Genomic DNA, 20,329 nt, shown 5'->3' with positions numbered 1-20,329 from the left:
TCGCCTTGAGTTTTGGTTTTAACAGTAATGCCCAAACATGCTCCTGGAGCAGGACGGAGGGAAAGGCCTTGCAAGCTCCCCAGGAGTGGTGCTACCCTTGGGGAGCTGCAGAGTCAGCACAGCATGTCCATAGGGAAAATATGAGCTGGAAGGGATTTCTCCTGACAAATGCAGACCCCAAGGGAGGGCTGTAGGGTCTCCAGCCTTGCCGGAGCCATGCACCCCAGGGAAGGGAGAGGCTTCTCAGGGGGAAGGGGGCTGGTCTGCAGTGAGGGCGTGTCTGGGATGAAATGAATAAAGACAAAGTGCAAGAAATGGACGTAGTGGTGAGTGAATGTAGTGGTGAGTGAATGTAGTGGTGAGTGAATGCACTTCGAGTTCCTCTCCTTGGCTTGGGTGGGTCTTTATTCACCATAAGAATGGAAGGCAATCACACTTGCCAAAGGAGAGGGAGGGGAGCTAAGCTGTCATTACAGGTGGCTTTATTAGCACCAGTGCTTTCTGGGGGTCACGTCTGCCAGGCAGGAGCTATGTGCCTGGATTTGCAGCAGGCAATGATAGTACTCTCCTTACAAAAGGACCAAGAAAAGGAAAGAAAGAAATTAAGAGACAATAATGGAGTCAGGAGTGGACTGGTATTGAAGCTTATTGGGAAAATTTATTACAGGAACATCCAGACTCTGTGGAAGCCAGAAAATGGAGAGACGTAGGGTGAAGTCGAGTGGATGCATCTCCTGCCAGGGGCTAGGCTGGGTTTCAGATGCAAGGGTGGGCATCAGACCCCCTTGCATCCATGGTGGTTGTTTGCTGCTGTTTGATTCCTTTTTTTATTGTAAGAACAAGGAAGCTGGGTCATGAGTTTGGCTTGCTGTGCTGTAAAAATGCAGAGTCAAACAACACTTAAATTCTAGGCTCCAAACAAGAGAGAATAGGTGAATGGAGGACAAAACCGAAGCAACAACAATCCTGCTCCATCAGCACAGCAGCCGACCAGCAGCCTGGATTTGTCTTGTGGTCCGTAAGCATCTACATGGGTAAGGGCTGAAGGGAGATACAGCATTAGGATTTGGGGCTTTGAACAAGGAGGCAGAGGAGTAGGAAAGCACCCTGGGACATCTTGCCAAAGAGCAATGAAGCCTGAAGAGCTTGAGCTTTGAGGTTTGCTGAAGAGCAAGAGGCTGAAGGGCCAAGAGAGTGTCAGCAAGCATCTTGACCTCAGAAAGGGATGCACAATCCTTTCTCAAACCTGGACACTGAGGTGAATAATGTGAGTGATCGCATCGGCCCAGAGGGCTGCTCAGCCGATCCTCCTGTGTTGCTCAGGAAAGGGGAATAACTGCCCTGGCAAAACAAGGCCAGGATAGGGAAACAGCCCGAGATTTGTGTGTTATGTCCCCAGGCAGTTTATTGGTTTTCCGTGTTTGCTGGGTGTGAGTTTTCCTGGTGCAGTGGCAATGCCAGCATCACCAGTGTTCGGGGCCTAAGTCAAACTCCAGAAGCCTTTACTTACATTTCTATTGTGTAAATTCATGAAAACAGACTTTCAAAATGGAGCATATAATTTGCTTGGTAGATTGTCAGGCCATCTTTACATGTAATTGTTGTGAAACCGCAGTGATGGGTAAGCCCTGAGAGGCCGTCTAGCCCCACCCCAGCAAGGTTCTGCCTGGTGTCCCGCTGCTCCATCCACTCCTGTTTGCAGCATCCAAAGCCCTGGGTCCTCCCTGGGAGGCTTCACTCATTGTAGTTTCCTCTCAGGTCTTCAAGGGCACCGTTCACTCCTCACATTTTCTTTGCTCAATCTCGTCTCCTTCTTGCTTGACATATCCCCTCTGCTCAGGTACAGCCCCGCTTGCTCCTGGGGCAGGGCTGCACGTGGTGCTGGCCATGGGCACTGGAAAAGCCCTGGACCCTGCTGAGCTCTCCACCTGGGTCCCCATGGCAGAAGAGAACAGCAAAAATGCAGAAAGGGTGGACCTGGATGTCCCAAAGGGATAGAAATGGGTCCTGGCAACTGGGGGGCTACCCCTTGCCCCATGGAAATGCCAGGAGTAGATGGATGAGTGTTGGGATCACCGTGAGCTGTTGCATTGGGAAGAGCCATTTGGTGACCCACTAAGCTTGCTCACTTCCACCTCCCTGAAACTTCACCCCAGCGCCTGGAGCTGCTGGGGCTTGATTGCCATTTTTCTGAAAGTTTTATCAAAGCTGGTTGCAACTATTGTGCTTTTTTTTTTTTTAGAGCTAAACACCACTAAAAAATCCTTTACAGGAATTTTTGCATTGCAGTTACTTTTCTTTTGTGTTTTAAACTGGCAATTTGATCTGCATAGATCCCATTTATATTGTGGTGGTAGTGGGGGCCCAGGTTACTGATCAGCGTGCCCAGCCCCTCTCAGGCTGCAGGAGGGTTGCTGGTGGTGTTAGGGGACACGAGGAAGTTGCCACACATGTCTTCTGAGGGTTTCAAGCCAGGAAGTTTTAGGGACTTCTCTTGGGGCTTGCTGGGGGCACAGAGTGGTGACATTATGATGTGTTCTGGGGGGATTTCTGCATGCTGAAAATCTGCCTTACCATAAAAACTTAATAATGGTTGCTCTGTGTGCGCAGCAGTGTGATGTGCTATATGGAAATCCTTGCATGGCAGCAGATAATAAATGAGGTACTTTTTAAAGCTTGCACATCACAGTGCAGCAAGAGGTGATGCCTTAAAATAAATCGATCGTAAGTGGTTTCCAGTGCAAACTTTCTAACAGTCTCCGCTTGAATGAAAGGCAAAGAACTAAAGGGGAGGATTTCAAAAGCACAAAAGACATCATCCACATGGAGCAGAGAACCGGAGGTCTGCTGGGATGTGGGCATAGCAGCCAGCTGCACTTTGGGTTCCCAGGGATGCCCTCCTGCATCTCATGGGAGCTTCTCGGTTGTTGGTACCATGCAGAGCACTGGCAGTGGAGGGGGAGCCACTCCTTGAACCTCTTGTCATCTTAACATGGGACTTACTTCTCCAGAATTAGGAAGGAGAAGGAAAAGTGTTGTCTTAAAAGCACATTCTTTACCAGGTGTGCAATAAGCCAATTCCACACACTCAGGAGAGATACTGTGTTTATTCAGGCTTGGGTGCTCGGCAGATTTGTCCACAAATGAAGCACCCTGAATGCCGGCTTGTGGATCACATTTATACATTGAATTCATACATATTCTGCCTATCTAATACATATTCAGTCTCATCTACATAGATTATGTAATTGTGCCAGATCCTTCTTCTTGGCCCTTCTTCAAATCCTTCTGCAGGTGTCTTCCTCTTTTTGGGATGGTCTTTGATAAGGATGTACCCTTACTGCCTTTATTCACATATAGTCACAAGTCATCTAAGGACAACTTTAGACCATTTTGTCCTGCCAACTCTTCTTTTAAGTCCTCCAAAAGGAGTATTTGTCTTTGATTAAACAGATAAGGTTGATGGCCAAGATATTCTGGCCTGGGCTTATGTTAAATGTTAACTGTAATTCTGTCATGCAGTCCCTAAACAATACTTGATTACAGAGAGTTTATATTTACACTAGTTAAACACAGACAATACCTCTTCATTCTTGGGAGAAGATGGAAATACTAACTATTTCATCTGGAAGGATTTTTTTTTTTTCTTTGGAGGCTCTGGCTGCTAAGACCTGTCCAGGCAAATTCCTCCTTGTCCTACCCAAGTGGCAAGCTGTACCAAGTGGCAAGCTGTATCACTTCCTTTTTTTTTTTTTTCTTTATTTTTTAAAAAAACTGTTCCCCCAAGCTCTAAGTAAAATTGATTTTTAAGTGAAACTATCTCTTATAATTGCCACTGAAATGCCTTGTGGTTATTGTAATGGATTTTGAACTGTGACAAGTCCTGCTTGATGATCGTAACTAGAGCTCCGCAGGTTATTTGAGTGTGGTTTAGGGACCGCTGTTGGATTGAATGATTGGAGTCTAACTGGGGAGGACATGGGTCTGGAGCAGTGGGCTGAGATGCCGACTAACATGTTCTGCCCAACAGCACAGAAGCTGAGGCTTCCCTGGGACATCATGCTGTAAGGTGCCATCTCCCGAAACCCTTCATGGGAGCCGTGTGCCTCCAGCCTGACAAGTCCACTGCTCACCCATCCCAAGGGAGCCACAGCATGCTGGTACTGGGGAAAAAGGAAAGGGAAGGACCATCTCCTCCTCCCCAGCTTGGCGAATCTCCCGCCGTCGCAATTCCCCAGCCCTGACCCTCTAGCAAACGTGTCTTGACCTGAGTTATTTCTGGTTGTCTGAAACCTTATTGTGCTTTTCCATTTGCAAAAAGGTAAGCTCTTCTGGAGGCCTGGAGGATAGTTTGGGGTAGGAGAAACATCCCGAGTAGTGATGATCTCCCTTTCCTTCCCCCTCTGCAAACACACAGGTCCCTCTGCGCTTGGGATGGTTCACTCCCCCTCTCCCTGTGGTTGTTGGGATGATGTTTCTTACCGGTAAAAATTGTGGCTCTAGAGAGAAGGAGCAGAGAGAGACTCTGGCAAGGCGACAAGAGCCACGTGCTGCTGGCCTGCAGATCTGTGAGTTACTGAGATGGTCAGTAAAACGATGAGAATTGTGGCTTTGGGGCTCGTCCCAGGCTCCTGTGGCCAGGTGCTGGCCATGCCACTGCCCTGTGTAGGATCTGCAGCAGTGCTGGCTCTGGTTTTGCTCCAGGTTTGCGCTTGTAACCCTCGCTGCTGGCGGGGCTGGCTCTGCAGAGGTGTCCCCCCACTCACCACCCTGCCAGACCCCAGCAGCGAGGACCAGCTGGTGCAACACCAGGGTCTGGAACTGCTTGGATGGTTTACCACCTGCTGTTTGCCGTTCACTGGGGCTTTATTTGCCCTTCCATGGGCAGGGAAGTATTAGCAGCCAGTGCTGGCTCCAGCTCCATCCTCCCTCGGGTACAGGCTGGATCTGGGCATGAGAGGAGAGATGGGCTCCAGCCACCCCTTTCCCTCCGTGCACCCAAGTTATTGACAAACAAGTTAGTGCTCCAAAAGAAAAAAGCTGCGGCATGTTTGAAGCTGCCTCCTTGATCAATACTCAGCCGTGGCTGAGCCTGCTGCAGACTGGATTTCAGATGGTGGCTGTGGGGGTAATAAGAGCCCTGGGATCAACTGTCTCAGAGATTATTATAGGATGAGATACTTTGCTGCTTTACAGTGTTTACTCAAGATTTATATTCCCTATGTGTATATAAGGGGGTTGTCTTTTGCCACGGGTTGATCATTTTTTGATGGTGGCATGCACACTGTGCCATTAAGGTTTGCTTAGGGGGGTGCATGCAGCAAGTTCAGTGAGTGGGGAGGACGGGCTGGGGACAAGAGGGAGAGCCAGGGTCAGGGCACACCGGAGCTGGTGGCAGGAGGTGGGACTGTGAGAAGGTGCCCTCTGCTCTGATGTACACAGGCAGAGCAGGATGTGGTTCTGAAGGATGGAGGTTCTGAAGCACATGGAATGGGCTTTTGCCTGTCTGGATGCTCTGCAGTGACAGGTGCAGTTTCAGGGTGCCCCATTCATGGAGGGGAGTTGGTGCCAAAGGAGAAGGCTTGTGCCATCCTTATTCCTTCACGGTGGAGGAGGAAGAGCTGCAAAACCAGCTCCTGGGGGTGTTCCTGCCTGGGGCTTGGATTGTTTGGCTTTGTTGTGTGTGTTTACTTTTCACCTTTTTGTCTTAACCTTTCACCTGCATTTTCTTGCTTCAGGAGGAGGGCCGGGATGATAAGATGCTGTGTGGACCTCTCTGGCCCAGTAGCGTAGGGCTATTTTAATCTCCAGCAAAGACCTCTCCTTCCAGATGTGTGCTCAGGTGTGGGAGGTTAATACACTTCACGATGTTGGGGAAGGTGCTGAGATGAGTGTGATAACAGTCACCCTGAAGGAACTTAAATGAAGGCTTAGCAGGAGCGGCTCTCCTTCGGAGCAAATATCCCCAGTCACACACAGCTGCTGCCTGCCGGGCCATTGCTGGGCCTTTCCTTGCCAGCTGTGAGGAGAAGCTGGGACCACCACCCCAGAATCCCAGAGGAGCATCCCCCAGCATCAGCACAGGCATGGGGTTCTTTATTTCCATAGGGAGGCTTGAGACACGGGGGCAGCATTGCCATTACACTGGGCTGCTCGGTCTCCTCTTGCAGGGTGTTTGCCATAATCCTGTTCTATAAATCCAACCTTGGCCTTTGGCCTCTCTGTGCTGCTCTGGTCTGTGCTCCACTGCCTCCCAAGTTAAACCCACTAATCTGACTGAGGCAAGAACAGCCAGGGCATATTTATTACCATGTGGAGGCTGGGAAGAGAGGTTTAGCAAAGCATTGGAGCAGTTTCCCTTGGAAAGCCGCTGTGCAAAAATATTGGAGCAATGTAGGAGAGCCCTGGGTGCAGTGGGGGAGAAGGGGTAACGAGAATGAGGTGGGCAGCACCCTTGGGTGCTGGGTACGTTGGGGGCAATCCGCCTGCCTGCCAGCTCCTCAAGCAGCAGGGATGCTGACAGCAGGGACGGTCCCCTCTGCCTAGAGAGGAGGTTGCAGTCCCTGCTTGTGCCAGCTCCGATGCTCAGAGCATTTCTCACTGCCTCACTTCCAGCAGCTTCAGGGCTCCAGACTGGCTGCCCCCTGAAAAGTGCTGCCAAGGGCGGGCGCATATGGGTCAGCCATGCTCAGGGTCGGGTGGGTGATCTTGTGGGTGATTCGGGCTGAGAAGCAGCGTCCTGGGACAAAATGGAGGAAAAACAGCAGCTGTGCATTTGGAGGTGCCATCCTCTAGGCAGACAGAAGATCACCCACCTTGTCCCCCCTCTCCTTTCCCACACGGCTTTCAGGAGGGAGGGCACGTGGCCAGCTGTGCCGCCTTCGCTACCACCTGCCCATCCCGAGTCCATTCCTTCCCTGAAGCTCCTTAATCCCATTGCACTGGGCAGAGAGTTCTCATGGATCTGCTCAGGTGAGCAGTGAGGCAGAGAGGAGCGCCGTGTGGAATATGAAAGAGGCCAGGGCATGATAAAGCCCGCGCAGCACCTTCCCCCTCACAGACCCCGCCATCAAGATTTCCAGACACCAATCCCTTGCAAATCTCCTGCTGGCCTTTTATGACCTGCGGAGTCATTTCAATTTGGTGTTTTCAGCCTCTAAATCTCCTGTCCTTAGCTGTCAGTGATTTCTGGGGAAAGAGCTGCGCTCCTTAAAGTGCCACAGCCAGGGCCGTCCCTACGCCAAAGCCTGCTGGCAATTCGCAGGTATTTCACACTCATGCTTTATTTTTGGTAATTCCTCTAAATTTTTCTTGCTGTTGGAATCACACAATTGACAACCCCAGGTCTGAAGCCCCTGGGAGGTTTCAGTGGCTGCCGTGTACAGGCACAGGACCCCTGCCCAACTCCCTGCTGCGCTGCCTGCATCCTGGGCATCTCACAGTCCCTGCATGCAGCACACCTTGAGCTGGACCAATTGATCTGTAGCACTTGAAAAATAATGGTTTAATCACTATTAAGGATTAGAAATGATCCTTGAGCTGTATCGATCACGATAACATTATTCATGATAAACTCATTTGGCATTAATGGGGACGTCCTGCAGCAGTGTGTGGCTTGGGGCAGACCCATCACCTTCCTTAGGGAGACATGGCCAAGGAGGGTTTGCTGGAGCAGCAGCACCTTCCTGACCCTAACAGACAACTCGAGGTCCTGCTTGTATACAAAGTTGTCCCACATAGCCCCCTCGGGGGCCCTGTTCTTGTTGCCATGGTTTTGGAGGGTCCCAAATCCAGTGATCACCCGTCCCGTTCATACCAGCAGCCTGTCTCTGGGCAGAGGCTGGCTGGGGCACCCCTCTAGCACCAGCCAGGGATGGGACAGGACAGGGCTGCTCCCACAGGAGCCCCCCGACATGGCCTTACTCCAGGCATGTCCCCCAGCAGGGATGGAGGCAGGCAGAGGATCCCCTGTTGCAGAGGAGGGATGGATGCCCGCTTGGTCCCTCTCTCCTCCTAGTCCCTATCTTGGGCACAGGACCAAAATGTCTTTAGTGAGGAAAATGCTGCAGAAGCAACAACTGGGAGACTCTGAGGGCAATTCTCCTGGAATGGGTACCTGCTGGTGGCAGGGAGCTGGCATGGTACCCTGCTATGGCTGTGCCATCCTGCCATGAGCTCCCCTGTCCCTGCAACGTGCTATTTATCAAACAAGAACATCTGGATTTATTTTTTTAAAAAAACAAAGTTGTGTCCAGATCGACTTTGATGAATTGACATTTTCCAGAGGAAAAATATCTTCTGTCGAAGTGTTGTTCCTGGGTGTAGCCGTCCCTTACTGCACCATTTGCAACACTCCAGGCACTTCACACAAGGTGATGAATAGTTAAAGATATCCATAAATCTTACCCTGGCCCATAATAAACAAACACGCTCTTATCAAGTATAGAAAAATGCATATTTCATCACCACTGCCTTAACCATAACTTGGAATAAATGCTCGCCTTTAATCAACCATCATGATATATAAACAGAGTACAAAAGCTTGGGGGGATGAGGTGCAGAATTGGACCACAGCTTTTCTAGGCAGCTCCAGGGAGGCAGGGCTGTGGTTGCGCAGGTGAGCCCCCACAAAACTGCCCTGAAAATTAACATTACTTGGCCTTTCACTCCAGCCACACATTGTCTCCTATTCTCTTCGCTGCCAGAGCCATATTTTGCTTCAATGCTCAGCTGATAGCTGATCTTTCCCCTTGGATGCTGGCCATTGAAAGCAAGCACTTTGATTTGGAAATCAAGATTAAAAAGAGACAAAAGATTAAACAGGAAAGTTTCCACCAGTGTGTGCTGAGATTATGCAGTGATGGATACACATTTCCCCACCGCATCTGATAAGAACAAGCTGCGTTCTCTGGCTGGGGAGGGAGGTCTATGATGTCTTTCGCTGCTCATCACTTCACTTTTGAGTACCTGTGCTTTGCCACCCTCCTGGTAATACAGCACTCACTGTTGTGGCCCTGCTCCTACCATACTGCCGGGTCTGGGTGCTGCCGAGGCAGGGTGCTGCTGCTCCACTGCAGGCAGTGGGGGCTGGAAGAAGGACACACTGTGAAGCCTCAGGTCTTCCTTTCCCCTGAGCATCTGCTGAGGGCCGAGGCATTTTGCATCCCCGTGTGCTGATGGGAGCTCTGGAGGAACTGGTGACAGCAGGGACAGTGGCTGCAGCACATGCAGCTGTGCCCAGGGCTCCTGCCCACCTCTCTGGAGATCATCATCTTGTGCGTGCATGCTGTTACAGCCAGGCACTCTCCAGGCCCTGGAGAAATAAATTCCCAGGGATGTAGCTGGACTTCACTGCCACCCCAGTGGGCTCCCATCGGAATGACAGGTCCCTGCTGAGCAAAGGAGTGCAGTTTCATTCTGGGATTTGTGGTTCACAGCATGAAAGTTGGGTGTGCAATAGCACCAGGAATCTTATGTGAATCTCTGCAGTGCTGCCCAGGCGGTGATTTGAGGTTGTTATTTGGCCCAGGATGTCACCCCATTGTTGGTGCTCCTTGCTCCTCCTCCCAGCTGGTTTGGGGGGCTGGAGGCAGCCAGGGCTCCTCTCCCTTCCCGTGCTCTGGCTCCAGCATTGCTTGCATGGAAGAGAGTGTGGCCCATCCCACTTGGGGATGCAGGGAAACAAGGAATAGGCGATGCAGCAGCGCCTGCCATAAGGCACATCTTCTCTTGATGTGTCGCCCACTAGCTCATTAGGGAGTCTTCCTGGGCTTCAACAGCCTCAAAAGCCTCATGGCCAATTAACCCCATACAGATTGGCCACTTAGCCCCCAGAGCCTCAAGACCTCTGCAGCATGTATTCCCTTGTAAAGCCAATGGCTGTTGGTGAGCGGGTGGGCTGTGCCGGCCGCTGCGAGGCTGCGGAGTTAACGCCTGCACCCCCCACGAGTGGTGAGGGCGCCCAGCACCCAGGGGTCCAGGTGGCCCTCAGCTCTGCGGGCTGGCTCAGGACACCGTGCTACCTCCAGCTCAGCTTTGGTGCTAATCAGGTTGTACAGCCCTGGCAGGCAGCTCCCCAGGCAGCTGCCCGCACCCCCGGGGGCTTGGGGCTGGTCGAGGGTCAGAGGGAAGGGTCCATGTTGCTTGTTTTGGTCTTGGCTTTATTTGCTTAGTGATGCAGATTAGATCCTGTTGGAAAGCCTGGAGCTCTTGCCCTGTCTGTCCCCTTTGGCTCCATTAAAGGCGAGATTGCAGCTTCTTCGCAGCACTGCTAGTACCCCAGGGACCGCCTGGTCTCCAGCCTTGCCTTGCTGCATGCTCTGTGCTGGTGAGGTCTCTTATGGCTGAGCTCAAGCCCAGTGAGACTGTCCCAGTGCTGAGCATCGCCCCATCCTGCTCCTGGTGAGCCTTGATTCCTCTGGCTACCCCAGCATGGGCAGCAGCCTGCCTGTATTGCCTGTCGCCTCCAGAGCCATCAGGGTGGAGACACTTTTGTCTCCTTTGAAACCTCATGCTCTTTAGTGGGAGAAGGTTGTACTTGCCCCAGCCTTCGGTGAGACTGGCCAGGCAGCTCAGCCCTGGAGCCTTCCGCTGCAGGCAGCAACAGCAGGCAGAGCTGCTGCATCTCGTAGCTGGTTCCTCTCCTGCTCGCCAGCTCCCTGAGAGCACCGGTATGTTGCAGACAGGCTCAGTGCCACTGAGCCGATGGCCCTGGGCATGTGATGGGGTGAAGGAGGGCATGGGCACATGAAGGGATTAATCTGGGTAGGCAGAGCTGCGCGCCCCTGGGCCCCAGCGCTGGGGCATTTTGAAGAGTTTTTTGAAGCATTTTTGAAGAGTCTGCCCTGCCCTGTAGAGAGCTGGGGGCTGTTGGTGCAGGGACCCAGATTCAGCCCTTGCCCTTTGCCACAAATGAGACCCTGCCCAGCACCAGCAGTAACACCAATAGCTGCCAAGCTGCAATGGCTCAGCCATGGTTGAGATCAAGGGGCAGCAGCTTGCTCTGGGAAAGGTGAGAGCAAGCAGACACACCAGCTCTCCGTGCCCAGGACGTCCTTCTCCAGGCATTGCTGCCCATGATCCCTCTTCCTGCCCCCCCTGCCTGCATGATGGAGGGATGGCAGTGTCCTGGGGGATCCCCCAAACAGAGGGATGGTGGGTGGTGGGGTGGCACCCACAGCCCCGGGTTGATGTGGGCGATACCTCGCTCCTTATGCTTTCCTCAGGCTCACTTCTTCTCTCCCACTTGCTTTGCAGAGACTTGCCGACGCAGCAGAGAAGTTCCAGAAGGCTCACCACTGGCAGGACAACATCCGGGTAAGGCTCCGCACGTGCCCTGGCTGCTTCCACCCTGTTCCCTCCTGGACACTGAGCTCCGTGGAGGCATCAGCCTCAGAGATGACTCCTGGCACATGAATCAGCCCCTCATCCCATCCCTGCTCCCATCCCTCAGCTCTTCTTTCCCTCCTTGCTCATGTTCTTGACTCCCTCACAAGTTACCACTGGCCATGCCGTGCTGCTTGGCACCTGACAGCAGTTGTGGTGGGGGCTGTTTCTGGGGGAAGGAGCAATCCGGGCTGGGAGAGGGAAGATGCGGGTTTAATGATTGCATTTGACTTTGTAATTCTGGCAGTGATAGCACTCAGCAGGAACCTGAAGGGTTCTGCCTGGGAATGCTCCTAAATTATAACAATAATACAAAAGGAAGGAAAGATTGTTTTCCTTCCAGTGCAAACAGAGTCTACAATAAAAAATACTCCTGGGCCACCCAGCCCCTTCCTCTGGGTCAGGCCAAATCCTGCCTGGCCCCAAAGAACCCCCTGCAGTCACTGAGGGGACAGCCTGGGGCTAGCCCCACTGCCGGGCCTTGCAGGTGTGTTTTGGAGGGTATTTCTCTGTCTGCAACCGTGATCTGCTCAGGGAGGAGAGGAGATGAGGACCTGGAGACACATCCTGCTCGTGCAGACCCACCTGCCATTGGCAACGATCACCAGGGTTTGATGTGGAGAGGAAGAGGCAGGAGGAGCAGAAGAGAATGCAATGTCAACCTGCTTGGCTTTTGTTTGCCATGTGGCCGTCATGGGGTGGATGCTTGTGGCTGGTTCTCATCCCAGCAGGAGCTGTGTGCCATAGGCACCCAGAGAAGCTGAGCTCGCCAGGGACTTCTCTTCGTGAGCAGAAGCAGCCATGCTAAGGAGAGGTGGGGTGTCCCTGCTGGCCCTCCCATCCAACAGACAGCTGTCATCAGCACTGGTGGTCGCTGAGACCTTTCTGCATGAGAGTGCTGCCGAATTACTGTCACCTCTTTCCAGCAGACGGGTGAAGGGAAGATTAGGAGGATAATGAGGCTTGGTTTGGGCACAGGCTGATGGAATTGCTGGTGCCTTGCCAACATCTGGAGTGAGCTCTGCCTCCGTGCTGCCTGCAGCACTGGCCGAATTGGCTGCATCCCTTGGGGCACAGCAAAGGCTGGATCCTTCTCTTGCCAGCTCCTGAGGGCAGCCCCAGCCTGCCGGGACGCCCTCGGCTGTGGGCTCCAGGCTCCTGGGGGAGGCAGGCTGCAGTGCCAGAGGGTGCATGGGCTCTCACCTACGTCCCTAGTGCTGGACTGATCTGTCTGTCCTCCAGGGTCAGAAGTCCCAGGGTGTTTGACACCTGAGTAGCATCTGAAGCTTGGCCACAGACACCCTGGGGACATCGTGGTGGCCCCGTGCACCCCACGCTGGGCTGGCACCTCGGGGTGGATGCCATGTGGCCAGGGCATAGGCAGGGCGGGCAGAGCTGGAGCAAGGTCCTTGTGATTTGCAGCAGTCCTTGGTGCTTCTACTTGTCCCCTGGGTCAGAGGGACGGGCAACTGCTGTGCTGCGGGGGGCTTCTGCTTCAGGGCCCCTCCGCAGTCCCAAAGAGCTCCCTTTCCATCCAGACCTGGCTGCCTTGTGCTGCGAGGTGAATAACAGTCGGGATACAAAACATGCTGAGAAAGGCTGTAGTGCTCAGGAGCTCTTGGCTTATTTTGCCATTCACGGCACAAACCTTTCAGAAATCCACTTGCATAGAAAAAATATTTTTAATAGCACTGTTTGCAACCACTTAATCAAGGTAATTAGGAGCGAGTCACCCAGAAACAATGTGCAGTGATGCGTCACCACAGAGCTCGCTGCAGCTTTATCAGGACAGCCCAGACCCGGCTGGGACACTTGATGGACTAGTCCAGCTCTACACACAGCACCCGGGGTGCTGGGCATTTGCACCCCTCAGCAGGCCATCCTGCCTGCCTCAGCCCTGCCTGCCTCAGCCCTGCCTGCCTCAGCCCTGTCCCCCGGGCAGAGCAGAAGGACGGAGGGCCTGCATAAATGTCTCTCACTGCTGGGGGTGAACCTCCTTTAGCTGTCCTTCATCTGTAAAATGGCAGGGCACAGTCAGACCTGCGTGCCAGCACCAATGACACTGGCTCTGTTGCTGCCACTAGCTGACATGGTCAGTGGGCAGGCATGGCAGCAGCGCAGCATCCCCAGCTCCTCCTCTGCTCCCTTCCCACTGAGTGACTTGTTCCTTCTGGCCACAGCTCTCCCCTGCTCTCCCAGTGTGTCGCATCCTAAACTCACGCCGGAGTCGATGACAGATTGCGGCGAGCGCGGTTATTTTTGTGTTTCCATCTGAAGGCGCGCCGGCAGATGCTGAGTGTTTGCGCTGCATTAGTGCTAATGGCAGCCCCATTAAACCTTGCTGCAGATGGGTTGCTATGGAAGTCCGGGGAAAATGAAACAGGAGCAGGAGCCCGAGCGGCTGGGAGGCTGATGCCAGCAATCGCTCACCACCCAGCTCTACAGGGAAGGTTTCTTTTTTCTCGCTTTTTTTTTCGTGTTCCCAGCCACACACTGGCCATGCTGGCCTTTCTGAAAGGATTGAGTTCAGCCTCCCATCTCAGGAGGCTTTGGCCTCCCTGTTCCCAAAACACTCCCCCCTGCCCCATGCTGTCCTGCCCCATCCTTTGCTCCTTGTCCTCGCCCGCCCTCAGGCCCACTATGTCTCCCAGCCATGCCAAGCCGGAGCTGTGTCCCCAGAACTCCCCGGCACACCAGAGCGCTTCCCATTGCTGAAAGGAGTCTTGGCCCCAAGATGACCCATGCAGCGGCGCCCAGGACACCCCTTATGCTGTCCCTCCAGCTCATTTCACCCCGAGGCTAGGTGGCAGCTTGGGATGGCACAGTGGCCAGGGACGGGAGGAGAGGCCGTGCCCTTCCCTGCCTGCATAGCGGGAGTATCTCAGGGATGCACCTATGCACCTTCATCTGCTGGCAAAGGCTGGCAGAGCCCCAGAAAGGTAAGAGCTGGCTCCCAGTGCCATGGGACGGGCTCCCACCATGGGGCACTGGGACTGCCTGGCATTGGTACAATAAGAGACCACAAAAAGCTCCCAGTTTGCAGTGGCCTGGCCAACCAGTTTTCCCAGTGAGAAGCTTCTGGCCTCTGGGCTTGCATCCAGGGCTCTGCCGGGAGTCTGGGTGCTGCAGCCAGGACAGGCTGGTTCTGCTCTGTGTAGAGCCATGGGGGTCAGTCCCTCAAAGAACATCAGGGCTGTCTCCCTGCTCCGAGTGTCACCAGCCATGTCCCCCAGCTGTCGCAGCAGTGCTGAGCCCCCCCCATGCAGACCATCCCCAGCAGCAGATGGAGGTGCCAGGGCTGCAGCCTACACTGCAATGCTGTTTACCAGGTTTCCATCCTCTCTTTGCCACCCTGCTCAGATGAGAGACCTGCAAATGTACCTATAAAAACACTGGAAGGTCATGTTGAGTTTTTTGCTGCCATCCTTTGTATCCATCCTCACTGACAAGCTGCCCATCAGGCATCCCAGCCAGCTCAGTGTTCTCCCAGCTCCTCTCCACCCATGCACTGCACTTTTCTCCCAGGGTTTTCCAGTGCTTTAGGTTCTTTTCCAGACCTTCATTCCTGTCCCAGAACCATCAGCAGGGGCTCGGGTGTCCCGCACCCCCGTGGTACACAAGAGCAGAGGCCATGCTGACCTGGGCGATGCTGTTGAAGGCGCAGGTCTGTGCTGCCAGCTGCAAAATGATTCCCAGGGCATTGTCATCACTACATGTTGGTCTGCTGGGGCTGCCACAGCTATTTGTCCCTTTAAGGGACACTCTGATGCTGCAGAGAGCCATCCCCGCATTTATGTGTGCTTGACAGGATTATATAAATTGCCTTTAAAAGTTGACTTCTTTATAAGCCATTTTCTGCTTCATAAAATGTTTATTACTGTTGTTTTTCTCCCAGTTCTTCCTTGATGCATTTTCTGTTGCTACACTGGAAAGCTCCCGTCTTCCTCTGCCTGCTGCCCCCCTGCCTCCCACCTCTTCCCACCTTTCAGGAGAGGAAAGGAGCATTTGTAGGGTCAGAGCCCAGCAGGCCCTTTCTCCTTGGGAAGAAAAAGGAGCTATACATTGAGCTGCAGATGTAAGAGCTGCTGGGGATAGGGTTTAACTGCTGGACACAGCACGGATGGTTTTGGGGTGCGGTGGTGTGCACGGAGGTGGCAGAGGGAGCACAGGCACCAGGCAGTCCCACACCACTGCCTCCATCCGTAACCCCCGCCTGCAAGCATGCAAGCAAATAACAAAGCCCAGATAATTTCAAGCTCCATTAGAAACGCAACTCCAGGGAAAACAGGATTGCTGTTCACCAAATGGGGAAGGACAGGAGGAATAACAGAAATTGTGCTCCCAGCCGCTCAAGAAAGGTGAGGGATAAAGTGGGAGGACGTGGCGGCACAGCTGGATGCACCTCTGCAGCCGTACAGCCCTGGATGCGGTGTCCCTCGGGCACGGGGCCCTGTCAACCGTCTGCTCCATCTGGCGCCACCGCAGTGTGCTTGGCACATGGATGTGGTGGGAGCGGCAGCCATGCCACGCTGTGCGTGGGTGCCAGTGGCTGTTCCTGTGGTTTTGCCGCCATGATGCAGGCATGTCTTTGTGTTCAAAGCAGCGTTAGAAGGGCGAACGCCAGCCCCTTATCCCCCTTTCATTTTTCTCCTCCTTTAATTACAGATCCTACTTATCGGCCAAGAACAGAAAGATCGTCACCGTAACCTTGCACTTGCCCTTGTAGAAGGTTTACCTAAAAAGTTAGAAAATAAAATCAAATACTCTAATTTGCAGTCGTCTTGCCATTTCAAACCCAGTTTTCATTACAGCACAGAAAGTGCATTGAAGCTGTGTTTATAACCCCCTTTTAGATAACAAATCACATTTTCTTTTGGCTGGCGAGTGTGTAGAATTGATATTTTTTTTTTTCAGTTTAATGGGTTTGTGTGTTCAGGAATGATCTCCATCAACTGAGAGTCTTTATTGTGTTTGATATAATGTCAGCTTTCATTACGCTCGGAGAATTACTGTGTTAAAGCACCAACCTTGCTGTAGAGCTGTTCTGGCCAAAAAGCAGAACAAGAAAATCATTCACAAAACCCCTGTGTCAGTGCCATTCCCTCTTAAAAGCCAAGGATGAGGCTCAAGGGTGTCCCCTCGCCCCCTGCTCTGCAAGATGGCTGGGCCACATGTGGTGGTCGCATGGCTGTGATGGTTTGGTGTGGGGACTGCTGGCTTTCCTCCTGGTGCTGCCGTCCCATCCCATCCTGTCACTGGCAGGGCAGGGGGTCCCTGGCACCTACTGGCTCTGCACAGATGCTGGCATCCCTGCGGTGCCCAGGCTCAGCGGAGGAGAGAGGCGGCCACATCTCATTTGAGGCAAGCTCGAAGGAGCAGGAGCGGATGGGAGATGCCATGTAAAGAAGAATAGCTGGTGAGGCATGATCAGATAAAACATCTTCTCGGGGAGATGAAAAAACTGTTGACGGGTCACTTAAATATTTCCCCAGCTCTGTCAGAGAGGCAGAGGGAGGAAATTGCTTTTAAAAAAAAAAGATGCCAAGGCAGATTATGATGACTGTTTCCACCTGTCCTGCGTAATGCATACGGTCTCTGCTGCTGGGTAGGATGCGAGGAGATTCACATGGTGAGGGCTGCAGGAAAGGCATGGCCCCCACCGGACCGGTCCTGGGTCCATCCAACAGCCTGTGGTGGAGGGGGCTAACCATGAATATTTTCCTCTTCCTGGGGACTGGAGAAGGATTCATCATGATGTTTATGGACAAGAATAGCTCTAGCCCAGTGGAAATAGAAGGTTCATCCCCTGCCAGCCACTGCCAGTGTTTTTCCTGGTGCCCAGAGCCTGGCATGGCTGTGACTGCAGGTAGGAATTTCTCCCAGGAATTTATCTGGTCTCTTTGGGAGCCTGTCCCTGGCTGTGGCCCTCACACTGCACAGTGGCAGCTGTTGCAGAAACCCTTTCTTTGCCTTGTTACTGTCTTGGTTTGAAAGACAGGTGTCTGCGGAGGAAGGCAGGAGCCTCCCTTGAAATGGAAAGTGCAACCCCCTTCCCTCCAAATTATTATAATTTTGAAATTAACGGGCCTTCAGGCAAAGATATGGGGAATAGGAATAACAGTTCTTTACTAATATATATATATATATATATATATATATATATAACACAAGGCAGGGAAAAACAAACAACCCACTGGTTTACACTGACAAGAGTCAGAAATACAACATGACATCCTGTTAGGGTGGCAGTAGCAGTCCGATAAGATGGTGGCTGCAGTCCTCCTGAAGCGATGGATGTAGTGCTGTCGAAGCAGCGATCAGGTAAAAGAGTCTGGTCTTCCTCCGAAGGTCCAGTGGTAGGTAGGTAGCTCTTGTCCTCTGGAACTCCAGTGGGGGGAAAAGCTCCTCTGGGAACCCAGTGGAAGAAAAGGCTGCTAGGGTGTTCGAGATCTCCGTTTTTATTTGGCATGGACTGCTTGGCTCCTTCCCCCCCGGGCGGAGCATCTCACAATGGGATGGGGAGTCGTGAGGCGGTTCCTTGATGGGCCATTAACAGGAGATAGTCCAGGAGCGAGTTATCGATGGGTCAGGCGATAAGGCATTGTTGTGCCCAGTAACAGGAGATAGTCCAGAGGGGGGAGGCAGGGAGCACCGCCCCACCTGGTCTCAACAGCTCCTGAAGATGGTAATAGAATACTTTTTTTTCTTTTGGCACATTTTAAACTGTAACCCAGGGCAGTTACACAGCCAAGAAAGCTGCTGTGCTTATGGCAGAGCTGGGAGAGTTTGGGGTGAGCACTCACCCAGCACCCAGCTGAGACCTCCAGCCCTAGCTGCCAGCTAGGGCAAACTGGCAGGCATGGACGCATCCCCAGGCACAGCCATCGGCTGCTTCTATCTTGCTCCTCCTGACACAGGCAGGCTTGGCAGGGGCAATGCTGCGGTGGGAATGCGCTGTGTCCCCCTGCTTGTCCTCTGCTGTCACCCAGCCTTAATGCAGATACAGTAGGAGCTGCGTGAGCTGCGTGATGTGCTGCAGGCTATCTCCCATATGAAAGGTGCAATTATAAGCAAAATCTATTGCTATTTCTGTATGCTTGGTGGTTTAGGGACATGAAGAATTCCCTAAATATTCACTGCCCATTATAAGTGCTGATGGCAGAGGAAAGATGGACCTGTGAGCAGAGCTGCTGGTGCTGTGCGGGCCAGCTCCTGCTTGCTCTCCCCACCTGCTGAATTGCCCATGGGTCTCAGCAGGCACAAATTCTGGTCACCTGGCTTGTCCCCCCATCAGCACACTGTGGGCTGGAATGCTAGCCCTGCCACCAGCCCCAGCTGGTGGCTGAGAAATGGGCAGGTGCTGGCTTGGGATCCAGCTTGTCTTCCCCACTACCCTCTGAGTTCCTCCTAACTGCCTCTGAGGCAAACTGCTGCAGGATTTCACTCTTCCAGAGCCAGTTAAATCTTGAAAGAGATTTCCTGACTGCAGAGGTCACCCGGGCCACTTGGAGAAATGAAACCTGCAGTCGGAGGGCTGAGATGGACCAAAATCAATGCAATGCGGTGGGAGCTACCTGTAAAATCTCCCCAAGGAGCCACAGCATCTGCAGGGCATGCGATCAGCAGGGTGACCCTTACAAGATGATGGTGAGCGATCCTGAGGAGGATAACCGATCTGAGAGAGAAGGACTAGGCAGCACAGGTCATCTTACAGAAAAGCTATAGAGGGAGAGCGAGCCACAGCCCCTCTGCTGTGTCCCTGCCAGCTGCGTGCTCTGGCTGAATGGACTGGAGCAAGGAGCCAATGTGCCACCGACAGCTCCGTCTGAGGCTTTTTTGGGGCAATGGCAGCTGCATGTGTGACATGGTTTGATTGCCACCTCATTAGACTGCTGACATGGAGGTTTGGACCAGGACCCCTCCATTCCTGACATCACCAGGCTGCAGCAAGATAGCAAAGCACTGACCTATGTAGCATTATTTTTAGTTGCTGTAATTGTTTTTAGGCAAAAAAAGACATATTTGCTCTTGGAGAAGGCTGTGTGAGGGGTGGCGGGGAGGAGTGCCCCTCACTGTCCACCCAAAACCCCCCGTGCCCCTCCTTGTCATGGGCTTTGGCTCATACCTGGCATGCCGGTGCATGGTCAGGGAGCACCCATGCTGAAGCAGGGTCCTCCCTTGAGTTGCTGGCAAGGCTCCAGCTTGCAGCTCTCCAGAAGCTCACAGACTGTTTTTTTTAATTAGCTTTTTACTTGGCGTTTTAGTGTAAAATTGGTGAAAGAGTGGAGCACAGGGCTATTGGGGAGGGCTCAAGGGGGACAAGCAGGACCTAAGGTCCCTGGGAAGACTCTGGCATGCAGTGTCCCTGGAGCCCTATCCAGGAGGTCCGACCTGGGTCAAGCTCTGGCTGGGGGCTGCCCAGTGACACTGAACCACAAGGGTTTGGTGCAGACACGGTGGCTGCTTGATGGCTTTGCCAGAGAAGCTGGGGCGATGGCTTCAGTGGTGTTTGCAGATTACTCTGTCATTGCACTTAACTCCCAAAGTCGTTTCCTCTTAACTTGCACTGAGGGTTTAGGAGACTGAAATAACCCCATGTTTATCCGCTAGCGACATGGTGGTTGCAGTGCCATTACGCAGATGCCGTTTGGTGTTTGGCGATTATGGTGTGAGAAAATAGGCAGCAGTTAATACATCATCGAGGAGCAGCAACCCAGCGTCCACCTCCCCTTCAATGCCCACTGGCGAGTGCTTTTTTGCAGACTTGTTTGCAAGAGGCGGGGCCAATGTTTTGCCCTGAAATCCCTCATCTTCACCCACTTGTTTTCTTTATTGATATTTATTCTGAAAGGCTCTAGAAATACCAGTGCTATTTACACAGACTGGGTGCTGGGTTTAACGTGGACCAGAGGAGGAGGAGGAGGAGAGGATTACATGAAGAAGG

General features: G+C 52.9%; 1 protein-coding gene across 3 annotated transcripts in view; it reads left to right on the top strand.

The window, feature by feature from the left end:
* Positions 1 to 20,329, top strand: part of CACNA2D2 (calcium voltage-gated channel auxiliary subunit alpha2delta 2) — a 222,064-nt gene that overhangs the window by 166,874 nt on the left and 34,861 nt on the right. For all 3 annotated transcript variants that reach the window (XM_086470321.1, XM_086470320.1, XM_086470319.1), the window contains exon 4: positions 11,257 to 11,316. In XM_086470321.1, the coding sequence (XP_086326447.1) occupies positions 11,257 to 11,316 (60 nt within the window). The remainder of the gene's footprint in view (positions 1 to 11,256; positions 11,317 to 20,329) is intronic.

Source organism: Leptosomus discolor, chromosome 9 (assembly GCF_034619465.1).
Source record: "Leptosomus discolor isolate bLepDis1 chromosome 9, bLepDis1.hap2, whole genome shotgun sequence".
Classification (NCBI taxonomy): domain Eukaryota; kingdom Metazoa; phylum Chordata; class Aves; order Leptosomiformes; family Leptosomidae; genus Leptosomus; species Leptosomus discolor.
The sequence above is the reverse complement of the archived record's forward strand: the minus strand, read 5'-3'. Positions and strand labels throughout refer to the sequence as shown.